This window comes from Scophthalmus maximus, chromosome 15, assembly GCF_022379125.1.
Source record: "Scophthalmus maximus strain ysfricsl-2021 chromosome 15, ASM2237912v1, whole genome shotgun sequence".
NCBI classification, from domain to species: domain Eukaryota; kingdom Metazoa; phylum Chordata; class Actinopteri; order Pleuronectiformes; family Scophthalmidae; genus Scophthalmus; species Scophthalmus maximus.
In genome coordinates this window covers 5,929,915-5,947,349 of record NC_061529.1, presented here as the reverse complement: position 1 = coordinate 5,947,349, position 17,435 = coordinate 5,929,915, and the positions used below count along the sequence as shown (strand labels likewise).

At 43.0% G+C, this 17,435-nt stretch overlaps 2 protein-coding genes across 3 annotated transcripts; one reads left to right on the top strand and one right to left on the bottom strand.

Annotated features, from left to right (window-relative positions):
- The first annotated feature begins 674 nt into the window (after window positions 1-674).
- gyg1a (glycogenin 1a) lies at window positions 675-7,530 on the top strand. The gene is made up of 7 exons (XM_035610980.2): window positions 675-833; window positions 3,592-3,727; window positions 3,871-4,045; window positions 4,296-4,458; window positions 4,703-4,829; window positions 5,161-5,398; window positions 6,429-7,530. Exons 1-7 carry the CDS (start codon window positions 698-700, stop codon window positions 6,597-6,599), a joined length of 1,146 nt encoding a protein of 381 aa, XP_035466873.2. The 5' UTR covers window positions 675-697; the 3' UTR covers window positions 6,600-7,530.
- An 853-nt stretch (window positions 7,531-8,383) lies between these two features.
- On the bottom strand, window positions 8,384-16,951 carry hltf (helicase-like transcription factor). 2 transcript variants are annotated; one of them, XM_035610061.2, is made up of 25 exons: window positions 16,806-16,951; window positions 16,055-16,257; window positions 15,788-15,954; window positions 15,484-15,626; window positions 15,271-15,341; window positions 14,787-14,858; window positions 14,478-14,669; window positions 14,081-14,155; window positions 13,920-13,983; window positions 13,699-13,765; window positions 13,428-13,495; window positions 13,269-13,316; window positions 12,994-13,104; window positions 12,808-12,899; window positions 12,350-12,493; window positions 12,069-12,201; window positions 11,758-11,893; window positions 11,285-11,464; window positions 11,021-11,139; window positions 10,750-10,931; window positions 10,474-10,596; window positions 9,829-9,941; window positions 9,466-9,646; window positions 9,038-9,118; window positions 8,384-8,793 (listed from the first exon to the last, which is right to left on the bottom strand). In XM_035610061.2, the coding sequence occupies exons 2-25, from the start codon at window positions 16,250-16,252 to the stop codon at window positions 8,650-8,652; spliced, it is 2,904 nt and encodes a 967-aa protein (XP_035465954.2). In that variant the 5' UTR covers window positions 16,253-16,257; window positions 16,806-16,951; the 3' UTR covers window positions 8,384-8,649. The 2 variants fall into 2 exon arrangements, with proteins under 2 accessions (XP_035465954.2, XP_035465955.2); XM_035610062.2 differs by having other exon boundaries at window positions 12,994-13,101.
- Between the last annotated feature and the right edge of the window lie 484 nt (window positions 16,952-17,435).

Below are 17,435 nucleotides of genomic sequence, written 5' to 3'. Positions count from 1 at the left end.
TTTTCTTGTGACTCCACTAATTTAATCTGACTTATAGATAACTCTTAGATATTGCAGCTACTTTGCTGATTTACATTAATACAAATTATAATCAACAAATATATGCTAAAAGCAAACTGCTGAAAACTGAAGAAATGAAAAAAGTAATCAGTATTTGCTGGGACGCCCCTTTTGCCGTTATAACAGTTCGTCAAGGTGTTTGTTGTTTCAGGCATCTTGGAGAACTTACATAAGTTGTTTTGTGGATTCAGCCTAATTATTCTTTTCATGTACAGTAACCCCAGACTGAGTAACTCCACGATGCTAAACGTCTAAAGTGCTCAAACGTTCAACTGAAAAATGTAAGTGACGCTTTCACACTGATGCACAGACGGTTATTATCCAGTAATGATGTGATTATCTGAAATGAGTCTCGCAAAATGAGTAGTTTTACTTTTGCTACTGAATATTTTGATGATAATTTATAAACATATATATATAAATATATAAATATATATATAAATATATATATAAATATATATATATATATATATGTATATACCTACTTTTATTACTAGGTCCAAGTAAAATTTGAAAAAAGGATAAGTATTTTCTTCTTACATAAAAGATCCGAGAGAGAGAGAGAGAGAGAGAGAGAGAGAGAGAGAGAAAGCAGGAAGGGGGCGTGTCGGCTGTCACAGGTCACGTGACCCGGAAAATGTGGTCCTTGATTCCTGTGTTGAACTGCGCTCAGCTGCTGCGCCTCTGTCCTTCGCAGTGCAAACCGCCTGTCGTCCGCATAACGACCGGCGACCCCCGGGCGGACTCTCCTCCTCAGCGCAGCACCATGTCGGGTGAGTACCACCGGGGGCCCCTCCGGCAACACTCACACAGCCGCCACACCGACACCGGAACACCGACACCGGAACACGGCCATCGCGGAGCGGACCGAACTCGCTCCTCATCCTCCCTCCGCGAAATATCGCGAATTTATTCAAACCAACCGGCTGCCTCAGTGACCGCTGCTCAGCGTGGACAGAAAGGAGGTGATGGGCTCGGTTGCACAGTTTATTCATATTATTATTATTATTGCTGTGGTCGTTTTTAAAAAGGTTGAGCTGCGCTCGAGTTGGTGGAATGCTGCAGCGGTTTGGACCGAAGTGAAGCCGGAGACAATTAGGAAGAGCACATCCGGTTCGACTTTTCAAAGTTAAACCGCACTAAAGACACAAAACACCAATATGTAGAAAGAAGATCCTGTTAAGTAAAGTCTCATAGCTTTATTGATTTATCGGCTCCTTATTTTCTTAGTAAAATTCATTATTTGTTTTGTCTGTAAGATGAAAGATAGCAGTGATTAAAAAAAAAACATTTTAAAATTTCTCACATCTTCGTAGTGTTGCTTTAAAAAAAAAAGAAAAAAGGTAACAGTCCAAAATCCAAAGATCTTCACTTCATTATCATTTACAACTAATAGAAGTGTGAAATCTTCACATCTGAGGAGCTGGAAGCAGAAAATACTTGGGTTTTTTAACTTTAGGAAGAAAAAGTGATTTTAATGGTTTTGAAAATAGCTGCTGACTTTTTTTTACTGACTTATCAATTCAACTTTAATCGTAGCCGTTCCACTTTCTAAAAATGCTATTATTTGAATATATGTGTGTCAGGACATTTTGTCCAAGACTGCCACGGCACTGTGCTTTTCATGTTGACAAAGTTCAATCTGTTCTGGAGTTTTGAGGCCACTGATCTATACAAAAAAATGTTAGATTAAATGTGATGATACATCAGCTGATTTGGCTCTTAAAAACATAATGTACTGTAAAAATGCCTGTCACAGTGCACCCGACATCTTCAAATAGCTTGTCGTGTGCTGAAGATTTTTATGATGCGATACATTTCTCGTGACGCTGAAATTTATTCACATTTCATTAACAACATTGAGGATTTTTGGCATGTAAATTGTAGCCGGCACAAAGACTGAACACCAGCTGTTGGCTGTGGCGTTATATTTTACGTTACAGACGTGAGATCGGCATTTCTCCTCTTACTCTTTGCAGGATTGTGTAAAAGAACGTTTCCCCAAAATGTTGAAATGTTCCTTTAGAGTGACATAATCTCGGGAACTGTTTTATTTCAGTTTATATTGCAATTACCGATTGTATATTTCTAAATAAATTCACAACAATGACGTTACAAACTAGGGCTGAAACGATTTGCCAATTGAATGAAATCTATTGTCAAAAAATATCAACAATATTGCTAATGATTAATTGCTTAAGTCTTATTTTTAGGTGTTTCAATGACAGGAAATGTAATATCTTTTTTGTTTTGGACTATTGGTTTTAACAGAAATAAGCTATTTGATCATATGATTAGTTAAAGAAAATAATGATCGATAAAGAAAATAATTGTTAGTTGCAACCCTATGAAGACTTACAGACAGTGCACAGGCACCTGGCGAGGGACCACAGCTTATTATAATGTTATATTCTAATTATTATTATAAAAATCTGCCTCCTTTTTTAATATATAACAGTTCAGCTCACAGTAATGGTCTTGTGCACACTTGAAGAAAAAGTAAAACTTCAGTAAACATTTTGAACATTCTTTTCTAAAACTCCAAAATAGCTCAGGGAGTTTGGACCAGTGGTTTCAGTCGTTAACCATTTTGAATGTTTTCCGTGATTTCTTTTTTCCATAGCTCGTGTGCACTTTTACTTTTTTAAAGCAGATGTATAAACTTCCTGGTTTTAATGTGGACACTTGAACGCACTTGACGCAGTTGTTTCTCAGTGTGGACGTGCACTACAGTGTGTGGCCTTGAAGTTTCTTTTTTTTCTAAAGCTGGAAGGGGCTCCTTGCATCGCACCTTTTATAGTGTATCTGTGTTATTTTGGTCCCTATAGAGAAGTTACTTTCTAAGAATCCAAGCATCATATTAATACACAATGCTTATATTTCCTATTAATTAACATGTTTGACATTTGAATGTATGAAAATGCATGTTTTCCCTGTAAAAAATTGTGTTTTAAACATGTTTCCTCAAATATTTTATTCATAAATATATGTTGCCTGTAATTCTGGAACATGTCAGACCCAACGGTGTTTACACATCGTAAGGTTTCACACAAGCACAGATAACGCTGTGGGAACGCGTCACAGGCTTCCTGTTCGGCCCTCGCAGGCGACACAGACTCTTTTCATAGTCAGCGTATACATGTATAGTTCCCAGCGACCGTACGACACTTTCACACACGTTTTTTTCTCCAAAAGCTCCCCGGCGACGCACACATTCAGCCTGATGAATGCTTATCTGCAGGCTCTGGGCCCACTTTCACAGTGTGTTAAAGCCTGAATAAAAGTTTCTTTGCGAAAAAATTTTGGTGTCTGAGCCCACAGCTGCCGTCAGTTTCACAGAATACCTTATAAGTTTCACTGACTTGTTTGGTTACTGTTCGTCAACTTTTCTAGGCGAAACCTACATGTAACATGCATCATTAACGAGAAAAATTAAAAAAAAAAAATATGACCAAATGCAAATATAACACTTGTGCAGTTCCAATCATGACTAATAATGTGTGACTGTGTTTTGTGTGTTTGTCCAAGCAGACGAAGCTTTTGTGACGTTGGCCACGAACGACAGCTACGCCAGGGGGGCGATGGTTCTCGGCCAGTCGTTACGAAACCACAACACAACCAAGAAACTGGTCGCACTCGTCGGACCTCATGTTGCAGAACCTTGCAGGTAACGCACACATCAGTGACACTGGGCGATAACATACACTAACCGGAAGACACACATTTATCCAACTTACACAGTGTCGTGTGTGTGTCGTGTGTGTGTGTCGTATGTGTGTGTGTGTGTGTGTGTGTGTGTGTGTGTTGTAGAGGCACACTGCGCTCCATTTTCGATGAGGTGTGTGTGGTGGACGTCATGGACTCGGGCGACACGGCTCACCTGGCCCTGATGAAGCGTCCCGACCTGGGAGTCACATTCACCAAGCTGCACTGCTGGACACTCACACACTACAGCAAGTGTGTGTTCATGGACGCAGACACACTGGTGAGACGCAAACAATGAAAAAAATCACCCACGTAATTGAGAACTACATTCATTGTGATCAAATATTGAACAGTTTCTATTTTAGATTTGAGACCAAAACTCCTGAGTCTGTGCAGTGACATAATATTGCTGAGTTTTAAAAGCTTTAAAATGCACGTTTCTGCCTCAAAGTCCTGCAGTTTTTTTTCCAGCAGACTGTGAAACTTGATATATCAGAGAAAGTGAGTAGCGTCACGTCCATGTGTTCCAGGTGCTGTCAAATATCGATGAGCTCTTTGAGAGGGAGGAGCTCTCTGCAGCACCAGATCCTGGTTGGCCGGACTGCTTCAACTCGGGGGTCTTCGTCTTCAGGCCGTCCGACGAGACGCACGAGAAGCTGCTCGCGTTCTGTGGTGAAAACGGAAGCTTTGACGGTGAGACATGAATGTTTTTTTAGTTTCTTTATTTAAATCAGTTTTACTGGTAAATTAGAGGATCAATAGAAGTAAAGGCCGAATCTGAAGTAACCAGAGGAAATGAAACCAAAACGCAAGAATTTGCGACTGTAACGACTGTAGATAACTGAAGGGGCAGGCCGCAGTTTAGAAGCATAATGTGCATCTTAACAATATACTGTTCAATACACAGTGTTAATTGTGTGTGTGTCTGTGTTCGCAGGTGGAGATCAGGGGGTTCTCAACAGCTTCTTCGACACCTGGGCGACGGCAGATATCTCCAAACACCTCCCCTTCATCTACAACCTCAGCAGCATCGCCATCTACTCCTACCTGCCTGCGTTCAAACAGTCAGTACACGTGTTGAGTCACAGAATCACGGCCCTTGAATTATATATTTGTACTACTTTGTACTTTGGTCAAAATTAAAGAAACTATTAAAAGGTCAGACTGGCCAAGGATCCTGGGGCAGAGAAGAGAACCAACCTGGTTTTTAAACAAATTCTCAGGTTAACAGCAGACAGACTTCCTGGTTCAGAATTACCATATTTCCTGTACATGTGCAATGAATGTTTATCACAGACATTTTGGGTGTTCGTCTTTCAGATTGAAAAAACAAACGCACGGTGCAGCCTCTCTTCCTCTCATCCTCTCCCCGTATCCCCTTCCTCTTCGTCTCAGGTACGGCCATGACGCCAAGGTGGTGCACTTCCTCGGCAAGGTGAAGCCGTGGAACTACTCCTATGACGCACAGAAGGGCGAGGTCAGGGGTCACTCCACGTCGCCGGACCCGTGCCAACTGCACCCCGACTACCTGCTCATGTGGTGGCAGCTGTACACCGAGTCTGTGCTGCCGCTGTTGCAGCACGCCTACGGGGACACGCCCTTCAACAGCGGCTTCGTGCAGGAGAGCCAGAACGTATGTCGGCAGTTGGTGGTGTTGACGCGCCCGCGCGTGCGCTAAAGACCTAACCCTTTTGAGGGTTGAGGTGGCTCTACGTGTGTCGAAACATTGGCTGAGGATGGCTGGGAATGTGTATGTGTTTATCTGTCGTGGCATCTTGCATAATCTCATGTCACTATGTGTGTCAAAACCTCTAATCACTAGGTGAGCACTTGGTGAGTGTAAATCTGTCATGGTGCAGTTACCACGCTGTGAAAGTGCCACAAATTTAAAGCCTTAAGTATTTTTTTTTAAAGCTCCAGATAAAAAAAAAGAAAAGCTGGCAAGCTTTAGTCACCACAGCAACAAGTAAAAGCTGATTAGTTCCACATTCCACTGCACCAGGCGGTTGCCAAAACTCGCCGGTCCCCTCAGTAGTGCCGTGACTTCTTGAATAAGCTCGCTGTGGTCAGTGAAATCCACACGGGCGCCAGGCACCGGGATCAACTGTTCAGCGCTACCACAGAGTCGCAGGAAGTTGCCACGATGTCTGTCGCAAACGACAACGCCGTGGTGGTGAAATAGCCGTGAGTCAGTGAAACTCTGGTATTTTGGCTTGTGTCGCCGAAACCTGTTGCGTTGCTCAGTTGCCTGAAGTGTTTTTTATTGTGTCACCACTGAGAAGTTTATACAGACTGGGCTCCCTGTGTGTGTGGACAAAAAGTTTTCATGTCTCCGCACACGGCGACAGAATGTCTTTTGAACACGATAACTCAGGATGTGCACAATGTGCAACTCTCAATTAAGAAACACGCGCCACTCTTATCTGCTGCGAGTGTGTCGTAAAAAAAAAGAAAAAAAAAAAGTCCCGTTGCACTTTGACTCGTGTCTCGAGGGAAGAAAAGAGCGAATTCCCCCTGTGAGGAAACTCCAGCTGAGGGACAGCCGAGCATGGCTGAACTCGGGGGGAAACCAGTCCTTATAAAGTATTGTTTTTGCCTTATGTAAAGATTCATTCATTCTCCCTCTCTCTCTCTCTCTCTCTCTTTCGCTGTCTGTCACACAGGCCAAGCTTCACGAGGATGTGCAAGAGCGGCCGCAGCCCTCGGCTCCTCCTCCTCCGCAGAAGGTTTCGTCAGAGGAGAGGAAGCAGCGCTGGGAGGCGGGCCAGATCGACTACATGGGCGACGACTCCTTCGCCAACATCGAGCGCAAGCTTGACTCCTTCTTAAAGTAGCGGACAGAGAGAGAGAGAGAGAGAGAGAGAGAGAGAGGGAGAGCGCCATGTGAAGCTCTGTGTGGGCGGAGATTCAAACCGCTGCTCAGCTTGATTTATCAAGTGACTGAGTGAACGTTCAGCCTCGCTCTCGGCCTCCTGTCGGTGTGTAGGGATGACAGAGAGGAGAAGTTCGACACAGTTTCCCATGCACTCTCACCATTCACGTTTGGGTTTTTTTCACTAGTTGGACAGTTTGGAAAATCCTTCCATTTGCTTTCTTGCCTAGTAACAAAAAAAAGTAAAGAAGAAGACTGATACCGCTCACATGTCTGTAAATACGAAGCTCAGCTCAGAATAAAGACGGGAAACATCTGCGACCTCGGCACGGTGCATCCCACTGTGATCTGGTCACATAGTGTTGAATATGCAAACCTTAGTGGAACGAATCAGAATGCTATTTTTCTAACATTATCCATCTGTGGGTTACATCTTTTCCATCAGATTTTTACTGTCTGCTCAGAACGATGTTTTATGCTTAGTTATGTACTCAACTGTTTTTGTTCGAGGCCAGAAAATAGTCTCGCACAATACACACTCGTTAAACAGCCAACTTTTAATTTTTAACATTTGGTATGAATTAAACAAATGACATACAATTTGTTAATGAGCAAGCTTTTCGTTTCTCTAAACGTTTCGTTTCCAGTCTTTGTTCTGAGCTGATGGTGGTAGCTTCATCTAATTTATCCTCTCGCACTCTATAACAAAGTGAATGCCAAGTCTCAAAGTGTCCAACTATTCCTTTTAAGTGTTGTTGTGCATCTGATGGATATGGATTCATAGTCTTCCGAACAGAAACAGAAAAAAAAAGCTTACTGCTGAAGGGAAATCAGTAAGTTTAAAAGTTGTTTCTGGATTTTCCCCACAACTCTTATCCTGCATTACGTCTCTACCTGAACCACCTTGAAGTGAAAATGCAGCAACTGGCTCGCTCTCCTGTTCAGCCAGTTCTGACGATCTCTCAGCTTTCACCTCACCAGAGTTACAGATTCACCTTCCTATCTGCGCCTCTGACACTCACCAGCTCCCCGTGACTCCCCGCTTTGTAACGCCTAGTGTGTTAAACCGTGGTCAGTGATGAAGTTCTTCCGCCCACATCCTTAAAGTGATGTCAGTTATTTAAAAAAAAAAGTGTGTTGAACACCAGTGCGCTTCCCCCCGGACATCGGTCATCTGCATGTTACGTCCTCTCGTCAGCGTCTTTGTGCCATGACCTGGGTTTCATCCCTTCCTGTGTGTAGCATAGCCAACTGCCTTATTGACTCTCATCATTTACATTTACTCATTCACTGTAACTGCTGCTAGATGATCCTCAGCTTTCCTGTTGTGGAAACCTCCTTCACTCATTCATTCACGTGTGCTCTTCACCTAATCCCGTGTAAACTGTAAGGAAAATACTCTCCTCACTCCACAACACACTGTCCTACAAGATGCTGACAAGGTCAACAGAAAAGTCCGCGTGTGATGTATTTATCTTTTTTTGCTAAATCCTGAATTAGCAACAATGATGCAAGTGCAACATAATGTAGTACTGTTCTCTAGCCGTTAACCTTCCATCCCTGTAAAAGCGCAAATAAAGAATAGTGAAAAAACACCATGTCTCATTTTTATTATATATAATGTTAATGACCTGGCTGTAGCTAATTATTAGTTCAGTATGTGGGAAGATTATGATAAGAGTCCAAGAATCTATAAAAAGTTTGGTTTTGTCCAACCAACAACCAAAAAGTCCTGGCGAAAAATAGTGTATTATCACAGCTTTGACATTTTTAATAATCAAACATTGGTCAAGACAATCTCAGCTGAACAATGGAAATTGATGCATCCTGTACATGAACGTTAATCATCAACTAAAACTGAATTTCGAACATTAACGAGCAGCTTTAAAAGAAAAGAAAAAACAAGTAAATCTTTCAAAATATGAATATTTCTCTGTAACCGTTCAGAGGAAGAAGTGTCTGTGCCCTAAGTGAACAGATTGTACGGTTGTTCAAATACAACTCAATGACGCCTACAGCTCCATCAGAGCTTTGATGTCATCAATGCGAGACGTTTTCCGGTCGCTGTTTGTGGAGCCGAACGCCTTCTCCACCAGGTCCTGCTTCTGCCTCTGGATCTTCACCATGTTCTCCTCAACGGAGTCCTTCACTATGAACTGCAACAACACACACACAAAATTAAAAATATATGCATACATACATACATACAAACAAAATATTCCATGGTCAGGTTCTTTCTATTATAAAACTGATGAATATTGACTAAATAAATAATAAAATATTATTCGAAATCACATTAATCAGCATGTTCTTGAACAGCGGCTCGTCCTTATGCAACAAACCTTCAGCCCCGATCTAAATATAACTTTATAAACCAACATGGAGTCTTAGTTTTCTGACCTTGGTGACGACGACGTTCCTCTTCTGGCCCAGACGGTGGCAGCGGTCGATACACTGCTCCTCAGTGGCCGGGTTCCAGGCCTGAAACACATTCACAGTCACACAGTAATTATGAACTTATGATAACTCATGATCTCCCCAATAAAATCGATCAATGATTCAATCAAACAAATTCAATACGTTTCTGTGTATTATTCATAGTGGTGATATGAATTGAAGGAGCAGTGAAATAAGCAACAATAATGGAAGTGTAACATAATGCTAACAAATGAGATCGATTTTTCTTCCTGGTGGTGGATATGTTGGTGTGTCAGTATAAGCTGCATTAAAGTTTAACAGCCCGGCAGATAAGAAGATGAAATACCCTGCATGCTCCTACATGTACCACGTAACACATCTGACATACTATTAACTCGTCAGGTTCTTACAGGGTCCATGAGGAAAACGCGAGAGGCGGCAGTCAGATTGAGGCCCACCCCTCCAGCTTTGAGTGACAGCAGCATGACGACGGGGCCGTCGGCCGAGGAGCTCTGAAACTCCTGGATCACCTGTGTCCGCCTCTTCTGGGTCATGGTGCCGTCCAAACGCACAAACGTGAACCCATGCTCCCTGGTGACGAGGAAGGAAGAAGATGACAGTGAAAACAAATAACAGCCACTGTACCAACTGTATGTTCTTTGAATTCAAGTAGTTTTCGTGTTAGATAATGCAATGTTATGATAATGTAATGTAGATAATTGTTCTGTTATAGCAGTTAATACAGACATGGCGGCTGTGCGCGTTTGTTTTACCTGAGTGGAGTCTCCAGTATGGTGAGGAAACGAGTGAACTGAGAGACAACCAAAGACTTAATGCTGCTGTCTTCAGATCGCTGACGAAGCAAGTTTCCCATCAGCGCCTGCACCTGCAGAGACACAAACAAATGTTTAATGTACAGGTACATTTTCCATTGTTGCAAAAAACAATTTGAGTGACTTCTGAGTAAAGAATCACAAAAACTTTCAGGATCGAGAAGAGCCTTCAACTGAATCCAGGTAAATGTGAAATTAAGGAACTCGAGAAGGCAATTTTGTATTTAAGAATTTTCATTTTTTTTTATTCTAAAAGCATATCTATTCATATTTTTTCTTCATCCCTGCTGATGTTTATCATGTTAAAGGCATCAAAACAAAGAATAACAACTAAACTAATACATTAATTAAAACAGTTATAACACTTAATAAATATGGTAAACAATAATGTGTGACATATAATGCTGAGATGCTGAATGTTTGAATGTATGAGAAGTGGAAAGTGCTTTACAGGCAACTTGATTCTGGACCAGAACATCAAATGCAACTCAAATTTAAGGTTCAAAGAAATCTTATCCAGCATTTTTTAAGATACAGTATATATATATATATATATATATTTTTTGGAGTGTATAGGCAGTTCACCTTTGAGCTTGCCCTCCACCTCTCAGAATTTGTACTTTTCTCTTCTTCCATTTCCTCCTGTGGAAACTCCACAAGTTCACTGGCCTTGATTTCACTTCGACAGAGAGGACAGCGTGCAATCTCCTACACACACACACACACACACACACACACACATAAAGAGAGGAATTTTAATAATGGGTTATATTTAGGAGAAAACTTACTTTTTTAAATCAACTCAAATTATAGTGAAACTACCAGCCCCTCCCTCCTCTGTGCTGACGGCAGCACATGTACCTTCTCAGTGCTGATGACCTGGGCGATGCAGGGCCGGCAGTAGACGTGTGCGCAGTGCGTAATGACGGGGAGGTTGACCGACTCCAGACACACAGAGCACTCCTCGTCGGAGCCGCTGGCCAACACCGACCGCAGCTTCTCTATCAGACGCTCCCGCAGCTCTGCGGGCGTCGCTGCGGCGCCTGCAGATAAATTTGCGACGCGGATACAAGTGTGATTGACAGCTAGCACAGATTCTTTGGCCTCATTATCATATCAGGCTGTAGGCTACCTAAATCTGAGGACGACGTCTTTGCCAGTAGATCGGGGTGGCAGCAGTGCTGTCGAAGCCTCATCAGGATGGCCAACACATCAGCATAGTTCCTCAGCACCGTCCCTTCTGCTACATATCTACACACACAAAATGATACAAACCAATATATTTCTAGACTCGTCCTTTAACAGACATATGTCCAAATACTCATTTAATTATTCTTTGCAAGTTATGTCCTCACAAAGTCAAACATGCATGTACACATCGAAAATACACACACACCTGCCGATGGTGTTTCTTCCTTCGCTGCGCGCAAGCTCGTACTCCTCCCTCTCTTGCTGGCTCAGCTCCACCTGCTCCACCGACACGTTCTTCTCTGGCAGGGACACCAGGGGGCGCCCGTTCGCCTCACTGCTCTTGGTCCGCCGCAGGGTGATGCACTTCACCAGGGTCTGGAGGTTCCTGCGCACAGTAATGCAGTTCCAGAGTTTGCTAATATCATAGACTTTTCTACTGTTAAACATTGAAAAAAACAAAAACAATCTGTTTCTCACAAGCAAGAAAAACAAGTCAATCAAGTAGTAAAACAGAGTGAATGATGGCAAAATGACTGCTAGTAGAAAACAAAATGACAGTAAATTAAATGTTATGTTTTTTACGTAACGCAAAAGACCGACTCAGACTGACGTTAAAGCTGCTTACTTACAGTAAATCCCCTGTACAGTGTAATATACAGTATGTAGGTGAGCACTCACTGCAGGCCGGCCCGGTCTCCTTGAGTGGCGGGTCTCTGGATCACTCTGTTCCACCACTCTCGCACGTCGAACGGCTTCAGACGCAGGAAAGCCAGCAGCATCCACAGGTCCTTCACACTGTTCTGGATCGGAGTACCTGGAGGCATTTGCGGTGGATAAGATGAATAAAACATTAAAAAAACTACAGTACATTTCTAGCATCTCAGAACTGTGATGTATGTAGAGATTTTTTACAGACATTTTAGGGAAAATTTCCTTGTAATCCTTGTATATGCATGTGTGTGTGTGTGTGTGTTTAAAGCTGGGTTCACCTGAAAGAATCCAGCGCCGGCTTGCTTTCAGGTCGAGCACGGCCTTGCTCATCAGTGCGTTTGGGTTTCTGATAATGTGACCTTCGTCCAGCACGACCCTCAGCCAGCTGATCCCATGGAGGGGACTCTTATTCTGAAAGAGAAACAAGTACATCGTATCGGTTTTAAAAGAGAAGAAACTTATCAGACTAATCTCTCTGACTTTAAACATGGTGCAGAACAGACAATTATCCTATCAAGTTTATCTCCATTGTTTCTTTTCTCTGAACACGTTCACAAACCCCAAAGTCGGCAGACAGAACGTTGTAGGTGGTGATCACCACATCCTGCGAGGACAAGAACTTCTGGCTCCTGTTGCGCTCCGAGCCGTAATACAGATACACATTGAGCTTCACATCGGCACGCACATGCTGCTCCAACTGCTCCTGCACACACACACACACAAAGGACAGAGGAGATGACACATGACACTTCGGGAATGAGAGGGCAGCATTGTATCTGTCATGGTATGCAGTTTCCGCATTTCTCTTTAGCTTATCCACAAGTTAAATAACAAGACGGTAAGTGCACTGAGGCTGCAAATAATCATTATTTTCATTGTAAAGTGATTATTTTTCTAATAAATATTTTTTTTGTGGGGGTGAATGAATGAATTGGGACTAAGCTATTGTTTGAGTTTGAGAATTGTTGAGTTCAGTGACTGTGTGTGTGTGTTGTGCGTGTGAGGCTTTGCTCCTACCAGCCAGTTGCTGAGCACAGAGAGTGGGCAGATGATGAGAGTTGCTCTAGCTGATAAATCATCAGCTCTTTGAAGGTAGAGGGATTCAACACCTGCGGAACAGAGACGTCTCCTTATTTCACCACAGAGTCCAACCTTCCTTTCGCTAAAATGGAAACCATGTGCAAACATCGTGTAAGAACTCACTCGGTGTGGGATTTGCCTTGTTTGCAGTTTTCTTCTTCTTCGGAGCCGCGTCCGATGCTGAGCCACCCAGCGCCGCAGCAAAGTCCAGGTCGTCCAGCAAAACCGGGGCTGCTGCGTTTCGGTCACAACACATCACGATGATTTAGATCACACAGAATCATGATCTGTACTTTAAACAACACATTTAAAATTACAAACCATCAATTCACCGGTCACCTTAATTGCCTACATGCAAATATCTCAGTGCACACATACGAAAAGCCGGTGTACTGTACCTTTACTGGGCTTTCGCTTGGTGGCTTTCGTCTTTCCTTTGCTGGCACCTGTAAGAGAAGTCACGTAAAAATGTAAGTAAACCACAAACTCCATGGAAGAAGACACAAGCCTGTAAACAGCGTAAACAGACAAAAATGGAGTTTACGGTCAGTTCTTACTTTTCTCTGACTGGCTCGTTATCTCCACTATGTCTGGTGTATCAACACAGATCACCTCCGTCTGAGGTCTGACCAAAACAAGATCAGGTTACGTGAGACAAATCTCATCACCCTAAACATCATTACACTTTCCAGAGCAAGGGTGAAAATATAACATAAATGGAGAAATGTTCCCTTCTCCACCTTCAGGCATATACGCAGCTAAAACTACTAAAACATAAACAGTGATAATATCATGCCATTATGTCATAGTCAGTCAAAACACACTTACAGGTCTGAGCACACGGAACCGGCGGCTGCATCGCTCACTCCTGCTCCATCACCTGCACTGCTGCTCCCTGAAACAAAGATGCACACATCACCTCTCCAGCAAATGTCCTCAAAAATCACAGAGACAGACAATAGAAGACTGAACATGAAGAGAGAGAGAGAGAGAGAGAGAGAAAAAGAATCAGCTGAATTTGCATCAAATGTATAGAAAGTAATGTCTACCTGCAGGTTTAGAGGCCATCTTTGGTTTAGTATTAGCTTTGACAGGCGAAGCCCTCTCCTCCTCCTGTAGACAAACAAACACTTTATAATGGCTGACGGCCAACTGACTGTAAAGAACGTGTTCAGAACGGCGTCACTTTTTTCAACACAGCTACACTTACACATCTCTCCACAGGCAGCGGCTTTCCATTGTGAAAGTTGGTGAGGATCAGAGCGATGGTTGTCAGAGTTTTCCCCTGGGAAAAAAACCAAAACACAAACCAGGGTTTTGGCTGTTGATTCATGTCAGTGTGGAAAAACAGCAGAGTGACGCCTGTTTTTGTTGTACATATAGATCTTGTCCTTGCCTCCTTCACTGGAGATGACATATCATCTGATTGTCACAAACAAGAAAGTTTAGATCGCATTGCTACAATTTTTTTTCTAAATCTACAAGTAACATCATTCAGTGAGTGTGCAGTCAGACACAGTGTGTGTGTGTGTGTGTGTGTGTGTGTGTGTGTGTGTGTGTGTGTGTGTGTGTGTGTGTGTGTATGTGTGTGTGTGTGTGTGACTCACCAGCCCCATGTCATCTGCCAGTATTCCCCCACGAACCCTCTCTGGTATTTCTTTGGCAGAGAAACAAGTGAGGGTGTTGTAGTAGAGCTCCCCTCTCTTCTCCCAGAAGGGCGGCAGCGTCGATTTGTTTTCACGAGCACACATCCAGGACAGCGCCTGCCGCTGGTGAGGCAGCAGGGGAGTAGCCACAGACTACAGAGAGAGAGGGATGCATGGGAGAATTATTTTGAGAATTGTAAAAAACAAACAAAGCTTGTGACACATTTCTGACCACAGATACAAACAATGCAGACACAGACGAGTACATACGTCAGCTGCTTCTTTCTCCCCGTCATCACTCTCCACCAGGCCTTCGAACAGATTATCAAATGCATTTTTCAACTGAAAGAAAAAAAAGGATATGTGCATTGACAAAAGGGAGGGTGATGTAATTACAACTGCTGTTCAAACTGTATTCGGTCTGTTCCACCGTGTTTACCGCATGATTGCAAATGTATCGCCTCTTTTTAACATGAAATTTATACAACATTAAAGGATGAACGATGAATTCTCATCGGTGTTACCGGCTGCAGATAACATGAAAACATAATTTAATCTATTTAGCTCTAATATGACAGTCGAGTAAGTTATTAGGGAAAACAACTTGAATCTACAGTCACCCCTTCGGTTTTCCTCAGCAATCCACAACAAATGCGATGCTTAGATTTTTTTTTTCAATTCATTCCAAACGTCGCATTAAATGTTGTACAAAGCTCCTGCGATACCTTTATACATCAGAAGTTAAGTAGATTACCTCTGCTGCAGTTAGTGGGATGGTCAGACCTTTTTTACGTTGTATACTGTTATATGACATTTCATTTGCACCTGAAATCAAACACATGCAGATACACACAACACACAAGTGCATTAGCAGTGCAGTCGATGGCTTACACTAGCAACTGATATTTGCATTTGTGTAAACTACGTGCATCGATGTGACGATGGGGATTTCCAAGGTTAGATATACCTGTTGGTCTGCTTGTGCTTGTGTTCAGCTTAAAACCGCGGCGTGCCATATTTTCAACCACAGCGTTTTTGTTCTCTTCTCTCCCCCAGAAGGACAGCGTCACGGGCATGTTGAACTTGTTCTTCGTGCCCGAGTACACCACCCTTGACGCGGCAAAGACACGAGCATTGATAGACACACACAAACACACTGGTGCTCAGTATTAACTCACATGGACAATGAAAATATGAGAGGGGAGGAAGTAATCTTAGAATGATCTTGAAACTCAAATTATGTATTGGTTCTCAGGGGAAGAATTACTCACCCCTCTACTTTAGCCAGGTTGTTGTCCATGATGTGGGCCATGGCTGCGGCCAGCTCCCGCTTGATGTGTCCCACCTGGTTGCCGTAGATGTTGGCGACCATCACCGCGTTGCGGTCGTACGGATTCTGCGGCTGTCGCACTAAACCGACCATTTCCCCTTGGTTCACCTGTCCGGACAAGGGAAAGACACAGATCATTTCTCAGCACGTGGCAGCTCTGTTCTTGTGAAATGTAAAAGGACAAAAGTGACACTGGGTTGATCCTCACCACCCCTGTGTAGTATCTGAGGCCGACCACGGTGCCCTGCAGGTGGCCGAAGGGCACGCTGCCATCCGCGTCCGGCTCCTCGGAGGCTGCGGCTCTGATGGCCTGGGACAGGGTCTCTGCGCTGGTGTCATGGCGGTCGGTGAAGATGTCCACCTCACTGAACCGGTCCCAACCGAAGTTCCACCTGCGGAAAAACATGACACCTGGATGGAGAGAGAGAGAGAGAGAGAGAGAGAGAGTCTCTCACACACACACACACACACACACACAAAGACAGACACACACAGACAGACAGACAGACAGGCACACAGACACACACACACACACAGACAGACAGGCGCGCACACACACACACAGAGACACAGACACAGAGACAGACACACACAAACACACAGACAGGCGCGCACACACACACACACACACACAGAGACAGACACACACAAACACACAGACAGGCGCGCGCACACACACACACGCGCGCGCACACACACACACACACACACACAGTGGAAGGAGGTGAGTTGTGGTCACGAGGACACCTGACAATCAGCTAGCCTAGTGACAACCCACAGCTTTAACTATTACACTCGTCAGAAGAAGACAAACACGTTTGAAGTTTAAGACACATTGACGGTTCCAAGTCTTAGCGTTAGCTTTGAGTTAACGTCACTAGGTTGTTAGCTAAGTTGGTCCTGCGCCGTCCACTGTGTTCTCATAACAACAGACGCAGTTACAGTGTGTGTGTTCATACTTTTTAATCTGCTCCCCTCAGCATCGGTCGGTTTCTCACGCAGGACCGTTGTTCGGCGTGTGTGATGTTTGAGCTTCTTTCCCTTAGCTGCGTATTCAAAAAAAACAAAAAAAAACAGTTCAATTGAGCGGCAGTTAGTGTGGAACTTCCGGCGGCGAACTTCAAAATAAATTACTATTTGTTAGTGATGCAAACAACTTTTCTTTTTTTACACATTAGCGTTATTTTAATCCCTCATTAAATAGCATTGTAACTATGGGATTGAAATATGTGATCTTTAATGGTGTGACCCAGGTCCTAAACTTATATCCCATACATTGTGGTGGCCATAAATAACCAACTGTTATCAGCTTTAAACTAAAAAGGGCAAATTGATTTATATTTCAATTATTGAAATTATCATTTTCTATATTTTTGTACAAGCAATTTATTATTTTGAATTCTAAAAAAGCCAATGGTTTTTAAGATGACTTTGTAACATGTTGAACACATACAGGGAATTTTGACTCAGCATACTTTACACACAGTACCAATAACAATGCTCAAGAACATACACATTTAAAATAAATACAATGGAGTACAAATAATTTATATACAATAATCTATCTTATTAATTTTCTTTTTAACGAT

Bases quoted from the DNA above. Each gene is read 5' to 3' on its own strand.
- gyg1a (XM_035610980.2), top strand. From the start codon at position 698: ATGTGGTCCTTGATTCCTGTGTTGAACTGCGCTCAGCTGCTGCGCCTC. The intron at 3,728-3,870 runs GTAACGCACACA...TGTGTGTTGTAG, and splicing joins CATGTTGCAGAACCTTGCAG to AGGCACACTGCGCTCCATTT. The intron at 5,399-6,428 runs GTATGTCGGCAG...TCTGTCACACAG, and splicing joins TCGTGCAGGAGAGCCAGAAC to GCCAAGCTTCACGAGGATGT.
- hltf (XM_035610061.2), bottom strand. From the start codon at position 16,252: ATGTTTTTCCGCAGGTGGAACTTCGGTTGGGACCGGTTCAGTGAGGTG. The intron at 14,156-14,477 runs GTGAGTCACACA...TTTTTTTCCCAG, and splicing joins TGGCAGATGACATGGGGCTG to GGGAAAACTCTGACAACCAT. The intron at 13,105-13,268 runs GTACAGTACACC...ACCGAAACGCAG, and splicing joins CAAGCGAAAGCCCAGTAAAG to CAGCCCCGGTTTTGCTGGAC.